The sequence below is a fragment of the Ovis canadensis genome, chromosome 1, assembly GCF_042477335.2.
Source record: "Ovis canadensis isolate MfBH-ARS-UI-01 breed Bighorn chromosome 1, ARS-UI_OviCan_v2, whole genome shotgun sequence".
In the NCBI taxonomy this organism is placed as follows: Eukaryota; Metazoa; Chordata; class Mammalia; order Artiodactyla; family Bovidae; genus Ovis; species Ovis canadensis.
This window is the reverse complement of record NC_091245.1, coordinates 72681137-72702224: the sequence shown is the minus strand read 5'-3', so window position 1 is coordinate 72702224 and position 21088 is coordinate 72681137. Positions and strand designations below refer to the sequence as shown.

General features: G+C 46.1%; 1 protein-coding gene across 1 annotated transcript in view; it reads left to right on the top strand.

The window, feature by feature from the left end:
- The first annotated feature begins 754 nt into the window (after positions 1–754).
- Positions 755–21088, top strand: part of CNN3 (calponin 3) — a 30416-nt gene continuing 10082 nt past the window's right edge. Inside the window, exon 1 of the mRNA XM_069598311.1 lies at positions 755–1597. Within this exon, the coding sequence (XP_069454412.1) occupies positions 1541–1597 (57 nt within the window). The 5' untranslated portion in view covers positions 755–1540. The remainder of the gene's footprint in view (positions 1598–21088) is intronic.

Here is a 21088-nt window from a genome sequence, read left to right as displayed (position 1 = left end):
TAGCACTTTTGCGCATTTTCTTTCAAAGTTGCCCTGTTCATTTCTGTTCCAAGCGGGCTCAACGACAGGAAAAAGTTTGACTCCTCCTCTCAAGCAGTTTGCCGCACCTGGTTCCATGATCTGTTCTGGCACAGCAACTGGTATTTGCTAAACAGAACTCTTACACTAGACTCTCAGGGATAGAAACATGTCCTAAGTATGCAGGAGAAAGTTCTGGCCAGAGGCAAAGCTTCTGAGGCCAGCAGACCTGGGTCAGTATACTTCGGTCTCTGAGTTTTGGCTTTCTCACCCCTAAAATGGATGTGATGTCTACCTACGGGTTGTTTGAGAGGAGTAAATGAGAACGTGTTTGGGAGGTGTCTAGAACAGTGCCAGGCACTGATGGATGAGGAGAGTTCTGTTCCCTTCCTCCTATCAAGTTATTTGAGATCTGAGGGAAAGAAAGTGATGCGTTGGAAGCGGGACCATGAAAGGATGGAGGCCCTTCTGGCCTAAAGGATACAAGTTTACTTAGCTCTACACAAAAGATCTGGCTCAAAGAAGCCTACCGATGAGAGAGAGAGAGAGAGAGAAATAGAACAGTCACCTGGGTTTTTGGATTAGCTGAACCCCGGATAAAAGATGCTTGTGAAAAGGAGTTGGTGCGAATCCAGAAAATGGCTTAAAATGCCCAGGCTCTGCCATGGCACATTCCCCACTTTTTTTCCGTACTGCACACCCAGAGTGAGCTCGAATTTGGCCCGAAGCCTTGACTGTTCCCAGGACGGCAGCAGTGGAGAGGTCAGCCCAACAGGTGTGGGAAGCTGCAGGGTAAGGGAGGAAGAAGCAGGTGTCGGAGGAGGGGGGCCCCCCTTTCTCGGGCACAGGGGCTGCAACGCTGCCCCCCGCATCGAATGGAGGGGTCTGCCCGCCATCTGCGCGCGCGGGGTCTGCAGCCAGGGAGCAGGCAGGAGGCGGTGGATCAGCCACGGGTCAACCCTGGCGGGCTTCCCTCGGCAAGCGGATGCCTGGAAGTTGACGCGAACTCCGGGCCTCTGGGAAGCCCCCGGGAGCCAGGGCGACTCCCATCGCGGGACAGACCTCCACCGGCGCTGCCTGCTCCGCCGGGCCTGGAGGAGGGGCCGCTTCGCCCCAGCGAGGCGTGAGAGCGGGGACCCGGGCCAGAGACCCGCGCCGGGAGGGAGCGCGGCGCCCGCCGCCCTTCAATTGGCCGCGCCGCCCCCTCTCCGGAGACGCGGGAGGCGGCGGCCCTCCATTGGTCGGGCTGGTCGGCCAATCCCTGAAAGTCCGGGGGAGGCGGCGGGGGGCAGTTCGTGCGGGACTCCGGAGCAGAGCGGGAGCGTCTGGGGTACCGCGTCCGGCCGAGCAGCCGAGGCACCGCCCGCGTCCCGCCGCCGCGTCCCGGCGACTCCTGCGGCGCCCAGGAGAGCGAGCTCCGAGCATCTTGTAGTGCGGCCACTCCTCGGGGCCAGGAGCGGGGAAACCGAGTGCAAGAAACCCCCGGACCCGAACTCAGCCTCTTCCCGCCGCGCGGATCATCATGACCCACTTCAACAAGGGCCCTTCCTATGGGCTCTCGGCCGAGGTCAAGAATAAGGTACGCCTGGGCTCGGGTGGGGCGGGACCCTGGGGCCAGAGCTGGGAGGCAGGGCGCCGCCCCGGGACCGAGACCCGGGTGGCTGGGGCCGCGCTGCTCCCCGCGCGCCTTGGCTGGCGGGCTTCGCGGATAGTAGATGTCCGCGACAGTTTCTGCGCGTCCCCGTCCTGTCCCCGGCTCCAAGCGCAGGCTCCCGGGCGCTCAGCTGGCTTTGTTCCAGCGCCGCGGGCCGAGGCTAGCGACGGGCGGTGGGTTCCCAGGCTCTTGGAATCCCTCAGCGCCGTCCCTTGGTTCCAGAGGCGGGTCCGCGGCTGCAGGACGCACCCCCCCGGGAAGGGGGCGCTCCTGCCTGGTCATTCGCCCTTAAGTGGGGCCCGTCGGCGCGGCTGGGGACCCAGCGAGCAGCCTCCGCCATCCACCCCGGCCCCGGCCCCTGGCAGACCCTGGACCTTCACACACTCTAGCCCCCGGGCGGAATTCAAAGCCGCGAGTAAAGTTGGGCGGTTAGTGGGCAAACTGGGTCCCCATTGTTCCTCGCCTCTTGCCGGGTGGGAGACCGCTGAGCGGCCTCAGGCAAGGGCCTTAGGACCACCGGAAGGACGCGAGCCGGCCAGAACCCTTCCTGGTTTTCGAATCCCGGTGCCAGTTGCTACTGCTTTTGCGGCAAGAGGAGACAAAGCCTGAGCGCGCCGCCTCGGGGATATCTGCTGTAGCCTTGAGCTTTTTTTTTTTTTTTCCTTAAAAAAGCCAAAACACTGAAGTTTGTAGTACGTTAGACTTTAACGGTATCAAGGAAATCTTCGTGCGTTGCTTTTGTTCAGGGTTTATTTGCCGAGGTGGACTGTAGTTTGGAGTGATTGGGCTTTGGTTAACCCTCGGTTTTACCACTTTGCCCAGCATAAGAATGCGTTGAGTTTATCTTTGGGACTTTCGGTCTGGGAAAGAGATGAGAGGCGTCCCCCTCCTCAAACCCTCTCCTTCCTTCCTCCCTCCCTGCATTCCAAGCCCATGACATCAGGGGTTTCTGAGGGGAGAGAACAGCCAATCCGCGCGGAACTGCGCACAGAACGCTCATTGTCTCCTTTCTGCTGTTCTGGCCAAAGCGCCACAAAGGAGGGCTGCTGTGGTTTAATTCCCATTAACCTCCCGGGAGCCGAAGCATGTCAGGATTGCCCCCCGAACCGTCCTACCTCTGGTAGAATTCACCGGCATTGTCAGAACTGTAACATCCCAGCTTTGGGGGTGAAGTGTGGAGGGAATTACCTAAGGATTGTCACACCCCAAGGGAGAATTGTGGCTCTGCTCAATCCCTGATACAGAGTCTCCACATCATATTATCAATTCAGTTGTTACTAAATTCTAAACAATCTTTGAAGCAAGCAGTTGATTTTAGTTTGTGTATCTAAAATTGAAATTTAGATCTTTTGCCTTGTCAAGTGTGTTAGATAGCGGTTTCCTGAACATTGTTTAGAAGAACAGAAAAGTGAGTGGTTTGTGAGTACAAACCCCACCAATTGAAAACCCCTAGACTATTGTGTTGTTCTTTCCAAGGTTTGCAAGTGGACCTTTAGGAATCCTTTCAGTGGAATCAGCGTGTCCAATCTGTTGGATGTAATAGCCTGGCCTGGCTTGTGCACATTAATTTTAATTTGCCCTTGAGATACTTGTATGGCAACCCTTAAGTCTCTACCTTTTGCGTTGTAAATGAGGTACTGACCTTGGCAGTCCTTCAAGTGACTGACTTCTCTTGGTGGTTAATATCATCTTTTTGCTGATTAATGAAGCAACTTCTGCCCCTTTCCTACTTATTATTGAGTAGACTGAAGGAAGTACATAGACTGAGGCTAGATCATTAATAACTGTAATTATTATACATTTTTAAAAATAGTAAAACCTCAGCTTTCAGGATCTTTGGAAAGTTGGTTTTCACTTTTGGTTTGTATAACTGTGGGTTTACCCCTTTAAGCATCAAACCAACCTTTAATAACCCCTTTCATTTATATGGTTCCTTCAGACTGTATCCTTTCATAGGAAGTCTTTTGATCTCCACAGCAGAGCAGCCCTCTGAGATGGGGAGGATTCCTGGGATTACCCAACATCATTTACAGATCAGGATGCTGAAGCTCAGAGAGGTGTGATTTGCTCAAGATCACAGGAGAAAGTTGGAATATTCTAAGAATTTTAACTTAGAGTGATGTCTTAGTGGAGTACTTAGGGCTGTTCTGTTACCATTCACTGTTGTCTATCCCCCTCCCCGCTATTTTTGCTGTCCACCTGTCACTTCCTGGCATCATGATTATTCATTTAATGCTGTTTTAATTGGGCTTGGAAATCAAATATCCCTGTCTGCTAATTCTTTGTATGAGATAATGCGTTTCAGCTGAGGGCTCAGAACCACCTGATGAATGGGTCTGTGGAACTTGAACTTTGACACTGCTTTATTTGGATAGCTTTTGATTTCTTCTTGCTTTTTCTCTGTGTATTGCACAACATAACTTGCTTTTTCTCTGTGATAGATTGCTTAAATGTCAGTTTTGGTGTTTGTTTTTTTTTCGTAAAACCTCATTTAACCATGTGGGGGGTGGTAGTGTGATATGGACCTTGGAGTGAGACAGATCTGGCTTCTAATCCCCCTTGCCACTTAACTGCCTTGAGTGATGTTGGGCAAGTTATTTGATATTTCTGTCCTAGTTACCTAATGAGTAAATGGGGGAAGTAATAGTTACCACCTCTAAACTTTGTGTTACTGAGATGTGTCTGGCTTGTAGTAAGTACTCAATGAGTATGTTGTGGATATTCTTATAATAGAAAATTAGCATTGGTATTATATTTCTTAGACTTGTATGTCACTGCCTGTTTAAATATTCCATTTTATTTTTAAAAAGGCTTTAGTCTGTTTATATTTGAGCTGGGAAAGCAGTTTACCAGTGGATTGAGGAAACCTTTGATCTCAGATAGCTTTAATTAACAAAATTTCAAGGGAAAATCAGTCAATTTAAGATATTTGTTTGAGAAGATAATAATACATGGCAGAACATACAGATTTTTTTTTTTGTTTTTAATTGGCAAAAAGATGTTTGGAAACAGCCTAAAAAAAAGTAGAATCCTTTAGCCTGCAGTATAACAGTGTCTCTCTAATAATGAAAGGATTATAACTTGCAATCTACAAAGACTATAATGTAGTAGAAGGTCCAGGAAAACATAGAAGCTGGTGTAGATAGTTCAGTGAGAGGTGGGAACATAAAGTAGAAAGGTCTTACATGGATCATACAGGTTGAGCCAGGCCCTTGGCTGCATCTAAGGGACCAGAGGTAAATAGCTCTGTGCCATATGAACCATGGAAACGTGACACGCCCTGAAGGGAAGCACAGCATTTCCAACACTTGGTGCTGATGTTGGAGTCAGGGTGCATGCATGCGTGCTCGGTCCAACTCTGTGACCCCCACGGGCTGTAGCCTGCCAGGCTTCTCTGTCCATGGGATTTCCCAGGCAAGAATACTGGAGTGGGTTGCCATTTCCTCCTCCAGGGGATCTTCCTGACCCAGGGATCGAACCTTGCTTGGTCTCTGGCAGCTCCTTCACTGGCAGGCAGATTCTTAACCACCTCGCCACCTGAGAATCCAGGGTACTTTCTTGTAAAGCTGAGGATGCAGTGAAGTATGCCCTCACCAGTCTTAGAGCAAGTGCTGCAGGGGGCAGTTACAGTTCTCAGGGAAGTGGAGGAGTTAGCTGTGAGGCAGGAGTGAGTGGAGATGCAGTGATCTTACCTGGGCATGTCTTTGGGGGAGGGGTCTAATTGAGTATTAAGAAGTATGGAATTCGAATGCACATTCTCACAGTTTCTGCTCCCAGGGAATGTCTGATTTGAGCAAAGTAGCTTCTCACACAGTCTTTTTGGTTTCAAGATGGTATCCCTCAACAGACAAAAAACACTTTAGACGATTTACTACTAAAATTGTAAGTCTTTAAAAGGTAAATTTGGAGAAGGAAATGACAACCCACTCCAGTACTCTTGCCTGGAGAATTCCGTGGACAGAGGAGCCTGGTGGGCTGCTGTCCATGGGGTCGTACAGAGTTGAACACGACTCAAGTGATTTAGCATGCATGCATGCATTGGAGAAGAAAATGGTAACCCCCTCCAGTATTCTTGCCTGGAGAATCCCAGGGACAGAGGAGCCTGTGGGCTACCATCTATGGGGTGGCACAGAGTCCAGACATGACTGAAGAGACTTAGCAGCAGTAGCAGCAAAAAGTAAATTAAGCAATCACAGAATAATAATTAAATATCAGTTCAGTTCAGTCACTCAGTTGTGTCCGACTCTTTGTGACCCATGAATCACAGCATGCCAGGCCTCCCTGTCCATCACCAACTCCCTGAGTCCACCCAAACTCATGTCCATCAAGTCAGTGATGCCATCCAGCCATCTCATCCTGGGTCGTCCCCTTCTCCTCCTGCCCCCAATCCTTCCCAGTATCAGGGTGCTTTCCAATGAGTCAGCTCTTCACATGAGGTGGCCAAAGTACTGGAGTTTCAGCTTCAACATCAGTCCTTCCAATGAACACCCAGGACTGATCTTCTTTAGGATGGACTGGTTGGATCTCCTTGCAGTCCAAGGGACTCTCAAGAGTCTTCTCCAACACCACAGTTCAAATGCATCAATTCTTTGGCACTCAGCTCTCTTCACAGTCCAACTCTCACATCCATACATGACTACTGGAAAAACCATAGCCTTGACTAGATGGACCTTTGTTAGCAAAGTAATGTCTCTGCTTTTGAATATGCTGTCTAGGTTGGTCATAACTTTTCTTCCAAGGAGTAAGCGTCTTTTAATTTCATGGCTGCAGTCACCATCTGCAGTGATTTTGGAGCCCCCAAAAATAAAGTCTGACACTGTTTCCACTATTTCCCCACCTATTTCCCATGAAGTGATGGGACCGGATGCCATGATCTTCGTTTTCTGAATGTTGAGCTTTAAGCCAACTTTTTCACTCCTCTTTCACTTTCATCAAGAGGCTTTTTAGTTCTTCACTTTCTGCCATAAGGGTGGTATCATCTGCATATCTGAGGTGATTGATTTTTCTCCTGGCAATCTTGATTCCAGCTTGTGCTTCTTCCAGCCCAGTGGTTTTCATGATGTACTCTGCATATAAGTTAAATAAGCAGGGTGACAATATACAGCTTTGATGTACTCCTTTTCCTATTTGGAACCAGTCTGTTGTTCCATGTCCAGTTAAATATTATTACCAAATGTCCCATTGAGACCCTGCCAGCCTGCCAGTCCAGTGCCATTTGGACAAGCAGTTTGCTCACTGATCAGAGTAACCCCAGGGTGATAGTGGACTCCTGATGTAAATTGTGCTCTAAGGTGGTCTGCCTTGTTTTGCTGCTAGAGAATCCTGATAAAAATGTATGGATAGGTTTAGCTTTAGCTTTTTTTTCACTTTACGGTTCAGTAATAGCTTTTTAATTTAGAACTTTTTATTATCTCTTTATACCATCAGTAGAATCTTTGTCTTATTCACTGGTGAGATATCTCAAAAATCTATCTTTTAGAATACAACTTGGCACATAATGGATGCCCAATAAGTATTTATTGATTTAATGAATTTATTAATCAGGAATGGGTTTTACTGTCTCTAGAAACCGGAAAGTAGCAGTGTTTGAGAAGTCTATGTAAAGAAATTCTATGGTACAAGTGTGAAATTTTTGAAGGATGTGGTGATTTTTATAGTTAATTTTTCTTCAGTTTCTTTTCATTGTTATTACTACACTGAAAATTTATCACTGAGATAATTCCTTCTTGTTGTTGAAGTTCTTTCTTAGACTCCCAGGTTAGGGAGGAACAGTAGAGATCCCCTCTGCAAGACTCTGTCGGGTCATCTCCCAAAAGGCCGCCCTGTGAAGAGGCCCTTCAGCCCACCTGGATATGTGCCAGTCCTGGCGGGGCTGTACCATTGCAGTTTGCTTGCTTTCGGGGTTTGTTTTCCTGTCGTGACCAAAACAATTAAAGGAAAAACAGTTTGCTGAATTGAGAAGATGTACCTACTACCCATTTAAAATGGTGGTTGGTGGTTTAGTTGCTAAGTCGTGTCCGACTCTTGCAACCCCATGGACTGTAGCCTGCTAGGTGCCTCTGTCCATGGAATTCTTCAGGCAAGAATACTGGAGTGGGTTGCCATTTCCTTCTCCAGGGGATCTTCCCAACCCAGGAATCAAACCCAGGCCTCCTGCATTGCAGGCAGATTCTGACTGAGCAACGAGGGAAACCCAAAGAAAACACAATTTGCTGAACTGAGAAGAGGTACCTGTTACCCATTTAAAGTACTCAGAATTATTTACTCTGGAATATTAATGAGGATCATTATCAAACTCACTATCCTATGATCTACAGCTTTTTACATTCTTCTCTTTGTGGAAATTGTGCTATTTGTCTACCTCTGTCCTTCAAAATTCCCAAAGTGAGCTTGACAGTGAAGACCTTGCTGGAGCCATCATCAACAAGAGTCAGATCCTCTATTTCTGTAGGCGTTTTCCCTTCCCAAGTGGAGTCATGAGATCAGTCATTGTTTTCTTTCACTGCACAACATATCAGGAACCCCAGTTAATATATATTACATTAAAAGAAAAAAAGCACAGTTGGGTGGTTTCAATTTTTCAGCCAGTCATGACCATTATATCTAAGAGAGAGGGGAAATGCTTATTTCTCATCTCAATATGACTAGGTCATGGGAAGGAGCTTGTTAGAATTTTTTCGCAGGTTTGATTTTCTTCTAGGCATCCTTCTATAGCGTATACTATGTGCCTTGGCTTTCCTGAACTCTGAGCTCTAGCCATGTGGGCTCTTAACTGTTACTCATGTACTTGTGCTTAGGTTTTTGATAAGAGTTTTTTGAGCCTGCAGTTGATTCACGCTGTTTGTGGGGCCTGAAGCTTATACAATTTAGAGTTCATCATTACCAAAAAAAAATATTTTGCACATTTTATGAAAACATGACCATGGGAATCTTTGTGAACTTGAAGATGTCAGGCGGGTCCCCTGTAAGTTCTTCTCCATGAGAAAGTAGAACCTGGTAGCCCTGGAGGCTCTGACTGGCTCCTAATCTTGGTTCTGCCTCGTACCCTGTGACTTTGGGCAAATAACCTCTCAGTGTCTCATCTGTAAAGTGTGGATATGCTAGTACCTGTCCGTAGGGTTTGGGGTGAAATAAGCAAGATAATCTGTGTAACATGTTTCAAATAATACCTAGAACCCAAAGTACACGTTATGTATATGTTAGTAATTGTTCCATTTTGCTCTGCTGGTTAGGTTCAGTCCTGTGTTTTCCCCAGCTTCTTTCACCTTCTAGATTTTGAGATTATCTTGAGAACTTGAACATTCATGCACCAATCTGTGTCTGAATGAGGCTTCTGGCAGATAGGGGGCTCCAGAGCCAAGCAATATCTCTCTATTTCTAACTCAGGACTGTGCTCTGCTCCTGCGTCCTGATCCACACCTCCCCCAGCAGCCTGTAGTGGAGTCCTGCAGTGAACCCTGGGCTGTGTCCCGCGTGTCACACCGCCCTCAGGGCCATGGACTTCTGTGTAGAGCTAGAGGCCTCGCTTTCTGGGTGTACCAGTACTTTGCTTTTTCTTCCTAAGAAATTGATTTCTGTTAGACAAGATACACCTTTCATTTCTGGATTTCAGACAGGGTGGGTATCCTCTGCAGTGGACTGATAAGCATATTTACCTTGTAGTATTGTCAGTGGAGGCCTTCAGTCTTAAATGGTCTTAGGAAGGTTCTCCCTAGACCTGTGTGAAGCAAGTCCATGAGGAGAAAAGACTTAATTCCTAGGTTCCCCCAGGTTGGTAGGGAGGGAACCTCTTCGTCTTCCTTCCTCCCAGGACCAGGAAGCTTCAGGGTGTGAGTGTGAGGCAGGCATATCCGCCCTGGGGAGGTTAGGAATTAGGGATGTGCGTCCAAAGAGAGGAGGCCTTCTGGGCAATTCATAACCTAAGCATTTATGGCCCTTTCCTCTCTTCACCCACACGTCTTCTAGGGGACCCCAGCTGCTGAGTGGCTAGGCACACTGCTATGATATCATTGTTGTTTCTTCTTTCCTCTTCTCAGATGTTTGCACACTAATCTTTCATCATTATCTTAAGCCTCTCTGCCTGCCTAGTGCTGCAGAAGGCTCCTCAATTGGATGGAGAGAGCGTTTTATGATTGCAGTTTTCCCTCCTTCCTTTTGTTTCACGTGGGAGGAAATAGAGAAAATAATCAATACCATGTGTAGTGAGTCTCTTATAACTCCAACATGTGATTCTACTTTGGAAGCAAAAATAGCAACAGGAATCATACTTCTAATTGAGTATAGAAACTCTACTTATATGAAATAGCACATTTTGAGCTTGTTGGAGTCCTTGGCCCTTAGGAGGTGAGCTGGAACCTTAGGGCGGCTCTTCAGAGTGCTCCCACAGCCAGATCTCTCCCCCTGAATGGACACGCCTTCGTCTCTGTCTTTCCCTTTCTTCAGAGGCCTAGATGTGAATAAAAGCCCCTCCCGCAACCTCACCTCAGACAGACAGACAGACAGACACACACACACACACACACACACACACACACACACACACGGGCTTTGCACACACACACACACACACACACACACACACACGGGCTTTGCCTGCCAGGTGTTTGTTCCTAAATTTCTTCCTCTCTGGACTTTGTTTTTTTCATTTTCTGTTTCTCCTTTCATTGACAACTCTGCTGTTGACATCCTTTCCAGCATTTTCTAAAACATGCATGTGGAAGCAAGCTACTTTTTATGGGGGCCAGTGGAAGAACTGAAATGTTTTAGGTCTGAGGCATCTCTGCCAAATCTGTTATTATGAACTTTTGAACCATGCTGGCAACACCCTTCAAGACTACAGATTCTGGGGCTGGTTTGAATCGAAGCCGCAGCAAGTTCACGGTGCACCGATCTGCTGCACTGATGGTGCTGGTTGTTGTTGGATGCCTTCTCACATCTCCCTGAGTTGGAAGGATTTTTTAAGCCACAGAGTCTAAGGCACCACCCCGTTCTCAGTTCTTAATCCTTTGTCTGCAGGCCGCAGAGCTGCCTGTGCTAGCTTAGAGAGTTCCTGTCTCAGCTTAGTTAGAAGGGTGGGAGTGGGAGAACATTCAGGGGTGGAAAAGACTCAGACTTTGGAGCCACGCATGGTCCAGATGAATCCCTGCCAAGCCTGTGACCTTGGCCAAGTCATCGCTGCATGAATATGATGCATCTACCTTGGGATGCCATCTTCTTTGCTTATGAGAAACTCTTCTCTTTTTTGATCCTTATTTTATGAATGAAATATTTATCAGGAAGAATGCAAACAGTACCAAAATATGAAAGTAAAGAAGCGAAAGTATTCTGTATCCCTTACCCCCACCCAACTGCTTGTACACCTTTAAATATCATTTGGACATTTTAGAAATTGAATTATAGTCTATCATGTGGACTTCAATTATGTATTTATTCATTACTTCCATACTGGTGGATATTTCCTTAAAAAGTCACTTGTGTGGAAAAGTGTATAACTTCTGATCCAACATTTAAATATGTTCATGGATATTGCCAACTTGCTGCCTAAAAAACAGTTGACTAGTTCCCACTAATGGTTCAAAAAAGAAGGGAGATCTCCTCTTGATGTTAAAAACAGACAAAACTATCTGTGAGCAACCTTGTCGAAATTCAAGTCACGGGCTTTAGTTCTTTATTTTCAAGTCTTGATTCAGTGACATTCGTGGCCCCTCCCCCATCTGTCACCTCCACCAGACTCAAGTGGGGGTTGGCAATGAGATGAGGCTAAAGAATGGAGTGAGGGCATCTCTTTTTATAAATTATTTGACTGTAATTTTTTTAAAAATAGCTCAGTTGGCATCAAAATGATAACTTTATCAAAATAGCTATCAAAGAGTAGCTGGATAGGAGTGGCCAGCAAAATGTAGATAGAAAGTGAAGGGTTAACATTTATTGGGGTCTTAAGATTTATGTAAATGAGGTCATTGATCCTTCTCAGCACCTTCTGATGTGAGTTGTTATTAATGATCTCTGATTTACAGGTGAGGAAGTGGGCATGGCAGAGATGAGATTCTAAATAGAGCATTCAGTTTCCGGGGCTCATGCTCCTAACCATTTTAATTTGAGGTCAGAACTCAGGGCAAATTGGCATCTCTCAGAGGAGGAGGAGAAGGCAGACCAGAGGGGGAAGCTCCAGATCTTTTAACAAGAAGTCAGAAGGAAGAGAGGTGGGAGGGGGCCCCAGGAGTGCTGCAGAGAGGCCCAGAAAAGGAAACAGGCCACTGGACTTGGCCATGGAGAGATCACTGGTGACCTTTTAAGAGACCATTTTCAGTAGAGCACATTTCTGATGGGAGTGGAGTGGGGTTTAGGAATAAATACTAAGAGAGGAAATGGAGAGGACTGTCGTGATATAGAAGAGAAACAAGACCGTGTTTGAGGCTGGCAGCAGGTTCAACTGAAGATGTGCTTATTTCATTGCGCTTGTCCATTGATGGACGGGATAAAGGCCAGGGCTCAATACACATGGCAGGTGGGAGCAAAGCAGCACAGAGAAGAAGCTTTGCCATGAAAAACTGGGAAGGTATTGGGCTGGCCAAAAAGTTCTTTCAGATTTTCCCATGTTTCAAAAAGCCGAATGAACTTTTCGGCCAACCCAATAAAAAGGACGAGGACCAGAGAAACAGAACCGAGGTGGATAAGACATCCCTTTTTCTGTTGCAAGTGCTGTGTTGCCCTTCTCACAGAGCCCCTGATATCTGATGGCATACTCAGCAGGAGCAGGAGAAGAGGGTCCAGGCCAAGGCCTACGTGTGGAAAACACTGTTGATTCAGCCACTTCTCTGCTTAGTCCTCCTGGAGCCCCCTTTGCAGCCTGGGCACTGCTGTCTCTTCATTCCCTTCCTTGGCCCTTGATTGGAAAGGATGTGAAGTTGGGTTGATTTTGTTATTTGTGCCTGGGTGACCAGCAAGCCTTCACGACACAGCATCTGGGATACCTTGGTGTTGGGTGTAGCCATCTGATGGAGGCTTCCGTGCTTCCAGAGAAACTCACTTTTTCCCTCCCTTTCTGTGCTCTCAGATTGCATTACAATCAGGTACAATGTGAAGTTAGTTTTTACTGCTGAGATGCAAGAGTGCCCTCATGGAAAATTCCTTCCCTCTAGTTTTCTTGGGGGAAGAAAAAAGGCAGTGATAGCTTGAACAGACAATACATCTTAAGACCCTCATGAACTATCCCTAGCCAGCATCTATGCTACATGTAAAATAAGATGTGTCAATCCTGTTCTTTGCTGATTGTATAAAGCCATCTCTCCAATGGGTAGACTCCATCATAGTAAGCAGAAAAGGACCCCCAAGAGGAGCTCCCCTGAGAGCTAATAAGATGGTGAGGTCTGTTTCTCCTTGGCCTGCTTTCCACTGTTGTCCATCAGAAGCTCAGAGTAGGGGGCAGTGTGTGTGTTCTGACTCTGTGCCAGGGCAGGCAGCTGGGAACACTTGGGTGAGCATGGTCAGGGGGCTTCCAAGCTGGGGAGAGACGAGTTTACAGGTGACACTTGGGAGGTGAGGGTGGATTTCATGCCTTCTTCCTCAGGTCATAATGGACTCCAAGACTTATCCTATGAAGCAAACTTGCCAATGAATAGACATTCTCAAGCTACAGAAAAACTACTGCCATGATACTCCTTGTAATTACAGAAAAAGAAAGGATTAATCTTCAGTCCTATTCGCATGCCTGACTCAGATTATTTGAGAGGCTTCTTGGGTAGCACAGTGGTAGAGAATCTGCCTGCCAATGCAGGAGATGTAGGTTCAATCTCTGGGTCTGTGAGATCCCCTGGAGTAGGAAATGGCAATCTGATCCAGTATTCTTGCCTGGAAAATTCCATAGACAGAGGAACCTGGCGGGCTCCAGCCCATGGGGTTGCAGAGTCGGACACAACTGAGTGTCCGAGTACGTGTGCATGCACACACACACACAGAGTTCTATGAGGACACAAGCGCCTGAAGATCTTGCTTAGTCCTAAGTTGTGTCCTTGCCTGTGCTGCCTTGGTGCACGTCGTCTCCCCGCTGTGTGCCTCTAGTTGGCTCCCTAGGATTTCTGCGATTTATCCAGGGTCCACCGTCTGTGTGGCATTCAGAGTAAATCACTCCCTCTTCTATATGACGTCCATCTACATAGTTAGACGGTACTAGTCTGTTTCGTGGGCCCCCAGAGACCCTTCTAGGTCAAACGGAGCTGTTTCCAGCTGACCAGTCTCATGATAGGCTATATACGGTTTTCCTAATCTTTTCCCCACCCAGTTTGCTCCTTCTAGAAACTGACCCCAGTTTGTCAATGTCTTCTTTTAGAGTGTGGCACACAGAACTGACTACCAGGGCACAGTGGGATTATTAACTAACTCTTTTGTTCGACTACAAAGCACTAACTCATTCTGTTTTGATCAATGTCATCATCTGATGAGGTGGTTTGAAGGAAGATTCCAATCCGTGCTTTGGCAGGTTGATTTTTTTCAGTCTCTAAAGTAGGGGTGATAATTGCCTAAGGCTTTATAGTTCACATACTCTTCTCACATTTGTTTCATTTAAATAATCCTTTCCTTGATTTACCTCATGAGGCTGCTTTCATCAAACAAATAAGATGAGCAATAGTGTGTATTTTATAAATAATTGTAGACCTCTGCAGACCAAGATAGCATTCACTTTTCTTAGGATCACTGAGTAAGCATTACTAGTTAGTTCTAGAACTTTGGGGCAGGATTTTACATATATCTTGAAGAATTTGTTTATTAAGCTAGGAGCTTTCAGAATTCAAAAGAATTTTGTTTCTTTTTAACTATTCCCGATTTATGTTTTGTAAGTTTAATAAGTGTGTCTAATAGTTTCAAATCATTAATTACCAAAACAGAAGAGCAGAGATCTCACTCTTAGCCTCTGGGTGCCCATCCCTGGGAGCCCCTCCCGCCTTGACGTAGATCAGCACAGTGGGCACGTTTGTTGCTTCTGACCTGGCCCTACTTCTAGAGTTACAAAATTGGGCTTCAGGAGTGCCATAGACATAAGGGACTTTTATCAGAAAGTAGAACAGATATGTCCCTGGTGATCCATCTAAGATGACTAGATTGGTAGATCAAGGAGATGTGATGCCCCTAAGAGCCAGGCATTCACATGCAGATGCCTTTCGGTAACGAGAGAGATTTTTAAATCTGTGGCGTTTCCCTAGTCTGGTAATAAAAAAACAATTTGCTGAGTATCCACTATGGCAGGCATGGGCTGTAAGGGTGGGAAGGTGAGTGAAGCCTGCTCTGCCGTCAAGAAGACATAGGCAGGTGTTCTTAGACGTGCCTTCATGTCTTCACTGGCTCCTGGTGGTGACTGTCCTGCCCACTGAGTGCCAACACACCTTTCGTGGAGTCCACTCAAGCACGACAGCCAGGCTCTTCAGCCTGTAAGGGAGAGGCCCTTGTGTTTGGGCGAGAGTGGGGAGGAGTGGGCTCCTCTCTAGGTTCCTATTAACTACTGTTTGCCCAGATTTCTTACACAGGGAGCTATTCAGTGTGCACATCTTTACTCATTATTTTTGAGTCTGGATTTTTCTGGGAATCCAGCCTCTGTGATTACTTCCTCCTTGTGTAAGTTTTAACTTTCTAAATCTGCTTTTTAACTATCTATACTCTAAACTCTGTAGTCTGATGGTCATCTGCTAGACAGAGAAGACAAAGTTGGCATCCTGTTGTTTCTGCATTTTCCTGCCATTGGTTAGTCATACTGCTTGCTTTGGGCCCTGGATCAGCCCCTCTTAAGTTATTTTAAAATCTCTAATTTCTTGTTAATTTCACAGTATCCATATGTTGAGTCATAGTGTTTTTGTATTTGTTTGACTATACATATTTGGAGGGGAAGTTTCGTGGTGGTGCCATATGTTGCTACCTTGATCTGAAGATTCAGCTGTACCTCTCAGAGATGCGCCCACATTTAAAACGCCCTTAGATGTTTCTCCGGTTTACCCCAGGCAGATGTGGATTTCCATAGCTGGGGAATATATAGTCATTTCCTGTAAATATTTAGTAAGTTCAGGCCATAAGATGTGTCTCAGATTCTACAGTGAACTTGAGGAAGCTGCAGTCTGCCTTGATATCAATGTAAAGTGATTTCCTCTAGAATTCCTACCCCCTACTCCCCATAAGATATAAACCTGCCTTTAATTTTTTAAGTTAAAAAAAAACTTTTTTTTTTTTCCCCATTTAAAAAAAGTATGTTAAAGTTACAGTTGAGCCCCGGATCCCATGCTTCTCTCTTCCCTGGAGAAGCTGTTGTCTTGCACTTGGTATTTATCATTCCCACAAGAGCCAATTTTAATCCAGTGTTTAAAGTTGAGGATAGTACCAATTTCTTTTTTTTCCTTCAATTTTATACTTTTTATTATTTATTTGAGAAATTTTTTAAAAACTTATATAACTTTTAAAGGTTATGTTCCGTTTATAATTGTTACAGAATCTTGGCTATATTCCCCATGTTTTATAATACATCTTTGAACCTACCGTACAACCAACAGTTTGTACCTCCCACTGCCCCATCCCTAAATTCCTAAATTGCTCCCCCCCAGGTGTTAACTACTAGTTTTGTTCTGTGTGTTTATGAGTCTGCTGCTTTTCTGACAAACCCACTTAAAAAAATCCTTTATCCCTTTCACCAGCAGTAATCTGAGAAGAATGCGAATTTGGAATGCAGACAGGCAGGAAGGAGAGTGAGATGTGTGGTGATGGGACTGGACAGGAGCTATGGGCAGTGTGTGGGATGAGCCTGACTGCAGTGGCATGTTCCTTTTGAATTGTGGATGGTAAAGAGAACAGGTCAGTGTGGGGTTTGGTTCATACAGGTCTGTGCTCAAGCTTGAAACCAGAGGGGAGGGGGCAGCCCGAGCACACTCCATAACCAGAGGGAGTTGGCTTCTACTGGCTCTTGAGCCTTGGTGTATGTTCACTATAACACATCAGCAAGCTAGATGACACACCCACAGGTGCCCTGACTTAAAGCCCTGCAATCCTGCAATGAAGGTCAAAACGTGGCACTAGCCCAGTTCCTGGAAATCCCCACCCCTTCCCCAAAATAGCTAGAACTCTCCTCCCACTCATTCAGTTCAGTTCAGTCGCTCAGTCGTGTCTGACTCTTTGTGACCCCATGAAATGCAGCACGCCAAAAATCCCATGGGTTGAGGAGCCTGGTAGGCTGTGGTCCATGAGGTCGCTAAGAGTTGGACACGATTGAGTGACTTCACTTTCCCTTTTCACTTTCATGCATTGGAGAGGGAAATGGCAACCTACTCCAGTGTTCTTGCCTGGAGAATCCCAGGGACGGGGGAGCCTGGTGGGCTGCCATCTATGGGGTCGCACAGAGTTGGCCACGACTGAAGCGACTTAGCAGCAGGCCTCCCTGTCTATCACCAACTCCCGGAGTTCACCCAAACTCATGTCCATCGAGTTGGTGATGCCATCCAGCCATCTCATCCTCTATCGTCCCCTTCTCCTCCTGCCCCCAATCCCTCCTAGCATCAGAGTCTTTTCCAATGAGTCAACTCTTCGCATGAGGTGGCCAAAGTACTGGAGTTTCAGCTTTAGCATCAGTCCTTCCAAAGAACACCCAGGGTTGATCTCCTTCAGAATGGACTGGTTGGATCTCCTTGCAGTCCAAGGGACTCTCAAGAGTCTTCTCCAACACCACAGTTCAAAAGCATCAATTCTTCGGCGCTCAGCTTTCTTCACAGTCCATTCTCACATCCACTCATTACCCTATGTAATTGTTGTTTGGTTACATAGCTGTATCTGACTCTTTTGTGTCCCCATGGCCTGTAACCCACCTGGCTCTTCTGTCCATGGGATTTCCCAGGCAAGAATACTAGAGGGTTATGCCATTTCCTTCTCCAGGCGATCTTCCAGACCCAGGGATCAAACCTGCATCTCCCGCGTGGGCAGGTGGATTCTTTACCACTGAGTGGCCTGGGAAGCCCACCCTATGAAATTACCCACCTCTGTAAAAACTGACAACCCCATATTCTGGGGCCACTCTTTGCCTTCTGAGATAGGGCACACTCTGTCGAGTGAGTTTCTAAATCACTTCTTATCTATCATTTTGTCTCTCGCGGAATTCTTTCTGTGATGGGACATCAAGAACCTGAGCTTCATTAACTCCTGAGACCATATGTGATCTCAGTTAAAAGATCAATTTGAGTCGCCATCTGAGTTGCACAGTTTCAAGCTGGTATAAATGGCTAGTGTTAATTCGGAGGGGGGTGTGTGTGTGTGTGTGTGTGTGAAGCACTGAGATGGGCTTCCTCCTCACAGTGATCTTGGAAGGAAGAAGACTACTTGTAAGAAATGAGGTCGCCAGAGTTAAGTTACTTAGGTCACTCTGGAACTGGAAACACAGTTTTGAAAGTTGGACTTCAAAGCATCTGATCTTTGGTCTGTTGTATCCCCAATGTGAGTACTTAAAAATTTACCAAGGTGTGTACATGCTTGGGAGATCTGTTGGGGGAGGGGTTTAAGGTAGGTAAACCCTGTTAAAGCCTGTTCATTGTGTTGCATGAGGTATCAATTGGGACAAGTGAAAAAGCAAAGGAAAGAAAGCAGCATCTTGATATTTCAGTTGGAAATTGACTATTTGTTTCTTGTTTTGAGGCTGGTGGTCCCCATCTTTCTATTTTCCCTTTAGTTTAAGTACTCTATTCTTTTTAAATACCCTTCTTTATTTTCCATGGGGTCGCAGTGAGTCAGACACGACTTAGCGACTGAGTAACAATAATTCTTTTTTTGGTGAATGTCTCAATACACCTTGTTTAGTATTTGTCTCTTTCCACTAGAACTTAAGCTTTTAGGGCAGAGTCTTTGCCTTTGAATCATGCCTATTACACAGTCACCATTTGAGTGAAAGGAAAAAGGAATACAGAAGGAAATTGAAGGAAGAATCCGACACACTTGGATCACTTTAAAGAAGGAAGCTGACATTGAATGTGATTTTACTTAGAGAGTTTGGGGTAATGCTGGATTGTCCCGGTGGCTTGAAACAGTCTAGTGAGAGTTCAGGCACAGCTGAAATTTGGGGGACGCTGTTGTACCTACCAGAGATAGAAACCTGTCTGTCTGTCTGCTCCAGGTTTTAACAACAGGGAAAGAATAGAGATGCAGACATAGAGAAACTGACGTGTGGGCACGGACGAGGGGGTTGTGATTTGGGAGATTAGCATTGATAGATGTACACTACCATGTGTGAAATACAGAGCTAGTGGGAAGCAGCTGTGTAGCACTGGAGCTCAGCTCAGTGCTCTGTGATGACCTAGGCGGGTAGGATGTGGAGGTGGTGGGAGTGAGGCTCAAGAGGAAGGAAAGTGTTGGTCAGTTAGTCTAGTCTCTTAGCGCCCCCGTGGACTGTAGCCCGCCAGGCTCCTCTGTCCATGGAATTCTCCAGGCAAGAATACTGGAGTGGGTTGCCATTCCCTTCTCCAGGGGATCTTCCTGACCCAGGGGTTGAACCCAGCTCTCCCGCATTGCGGGCAGATTCTTTATACCGTCTGCTCCACTAGGGAAGCCCCAAGAGGGAGGGGATATATGTATACATATCGCTGATTCATTTCATTGTACAGCAGAAACTAACACAACATTGTAAAGCAATAATACTCCAATTTAAAAAGAAAGAAGAAACTATACAGAAAAACTCCTGTACAAAAAAAATTGTATTGTGAGAAGGAATATATGGGAAAGACACGCCCTTATTCTTTAGTAGATTCTAGGATATCCTGGGTGTGAGTGGGCCCTCAGACACTTCTCGTACGTATATAATCCTCACTCTTCCTCATGCCAGGCACCACTCCATCTTTCTACTAAATCACCCCTTGGCTGGACGCTCCATAGTACAGTGTGGGAACAGCACTTTCAGGTCAGTTGTTGAGATGCTTTTGAGGCTTGGTTTCCCTTGTTACTCAGTGTCCCCTTGTAGGGATTCCGAGGGAAACTTCTCAGACTTCAGTGCCAGGAAGGGCTGGGCAATTCCTAACAGCCGGCAGGAGCAGGCGTTTATCTGATCTCATGTCGCCCTTTACTCTTGGGAAGTGTAGGCCCTCAGGGCCTGTGTTTTTGAAGGGGATCTTTTTCTAGTGCTGTTTTGCACACAGTTTATTGTAAGAGAAATGCGATCTGGAGAAGACTTGCAGACAGGACAGGCTACCCCTGGGGAGGTGGGAAGGATGTGGGATTTGGGGGAGGAGTGAAGAGAGACCTGTACTTTAAAGTGTGTGTGTGTGTCTGTGTCTGTGTCTGTGTGCATTTCCTTCTCCGGGGGATCTTCCCGACCCAGGGATCGAACCTGAGTATCCTGTGTCTCTTGCACTGCAGGCGGATTCTTTACCTGCTGAGCCAACAATTTGTTTTCCTCATCTTTTTCCCAAAGAGTCTTTTTAGATGTTTTTCCTAATTGCCTCCTAACCTCCCCCAAATTTAATACAAAAGAACAGTTTGTTGGGGGAGGGTCATAAATGATTGTAATATCTAAGAATGCGCTGCTCTACATACTTAATTTTTTAAAACAAGTTATTTTAGAAATCCAGAAGAAAGCTCACACCACTGGAGGGCTGCGCTGCCTTTGAGCTGTAGGGTGACTGCACACGGGGGCTCTGGGCTGCTCTGTGGAGAGCGTGGGAAGGAGCAGGGGCTGGAGCCGCTGTGGGCCTGGGCCCTGGCTCAGAAGCACTGTAACAGGAGGATGGTCTACGCCATCAGATGCCCGGGAGCCTTTCTCCCAGTCTTCATTTCTGCTTTTTGATTGTATTTGGCAAGGTGGGGGTGTTTGGTGAGCTTTTGAGAGAAGCCTCCAACAGGTGTTCTCTGCAGCTGTAGGAAAGTCATTTGCAAGAGTGTCTTGGTGTGAGAAGAGTTCGTAGGCCCCGCGATAGAGAACTCCTGGGCTTTAGGGAAGGAGGCAGGGCCATATGAGGAACCAGGGACTGCCGCGGACTTGAAAGGACCAGGCAAAAATTCCGAAAGCTGCTTAGGAAGGTCAAATAAAATAAATCTTAAAGACTAGTATAGAAGTGAATGTTTATAAACAACTTAAAGGAGTGATTTTTAAACAGACTAAAGTGAAGTTTCCATAAGGTATTAATGAGATAAGATTAAGTAATTTTTAAAGGTAACTTTTTTGGTGCAAGGAAAATAATGTCAGCATTTGCTTACTGCCTGATGTTTAGAAGTGAAAGATTTTTAGATAAAAATAGTAAGTAAATTTTATTGGCCAAAGCCTACTTTTTATTTTTAATTGCTCTCAGTCCCTTGATTTTAAAAGATGTGCACAACAGTTTAAAAATAACCTGTGTAGTTAATTGCAGTAGTTTGAGGTGTATTCTAGTATACTTTTAAAGGAAATTTTTGATTTCTGCATCCAATGGAACA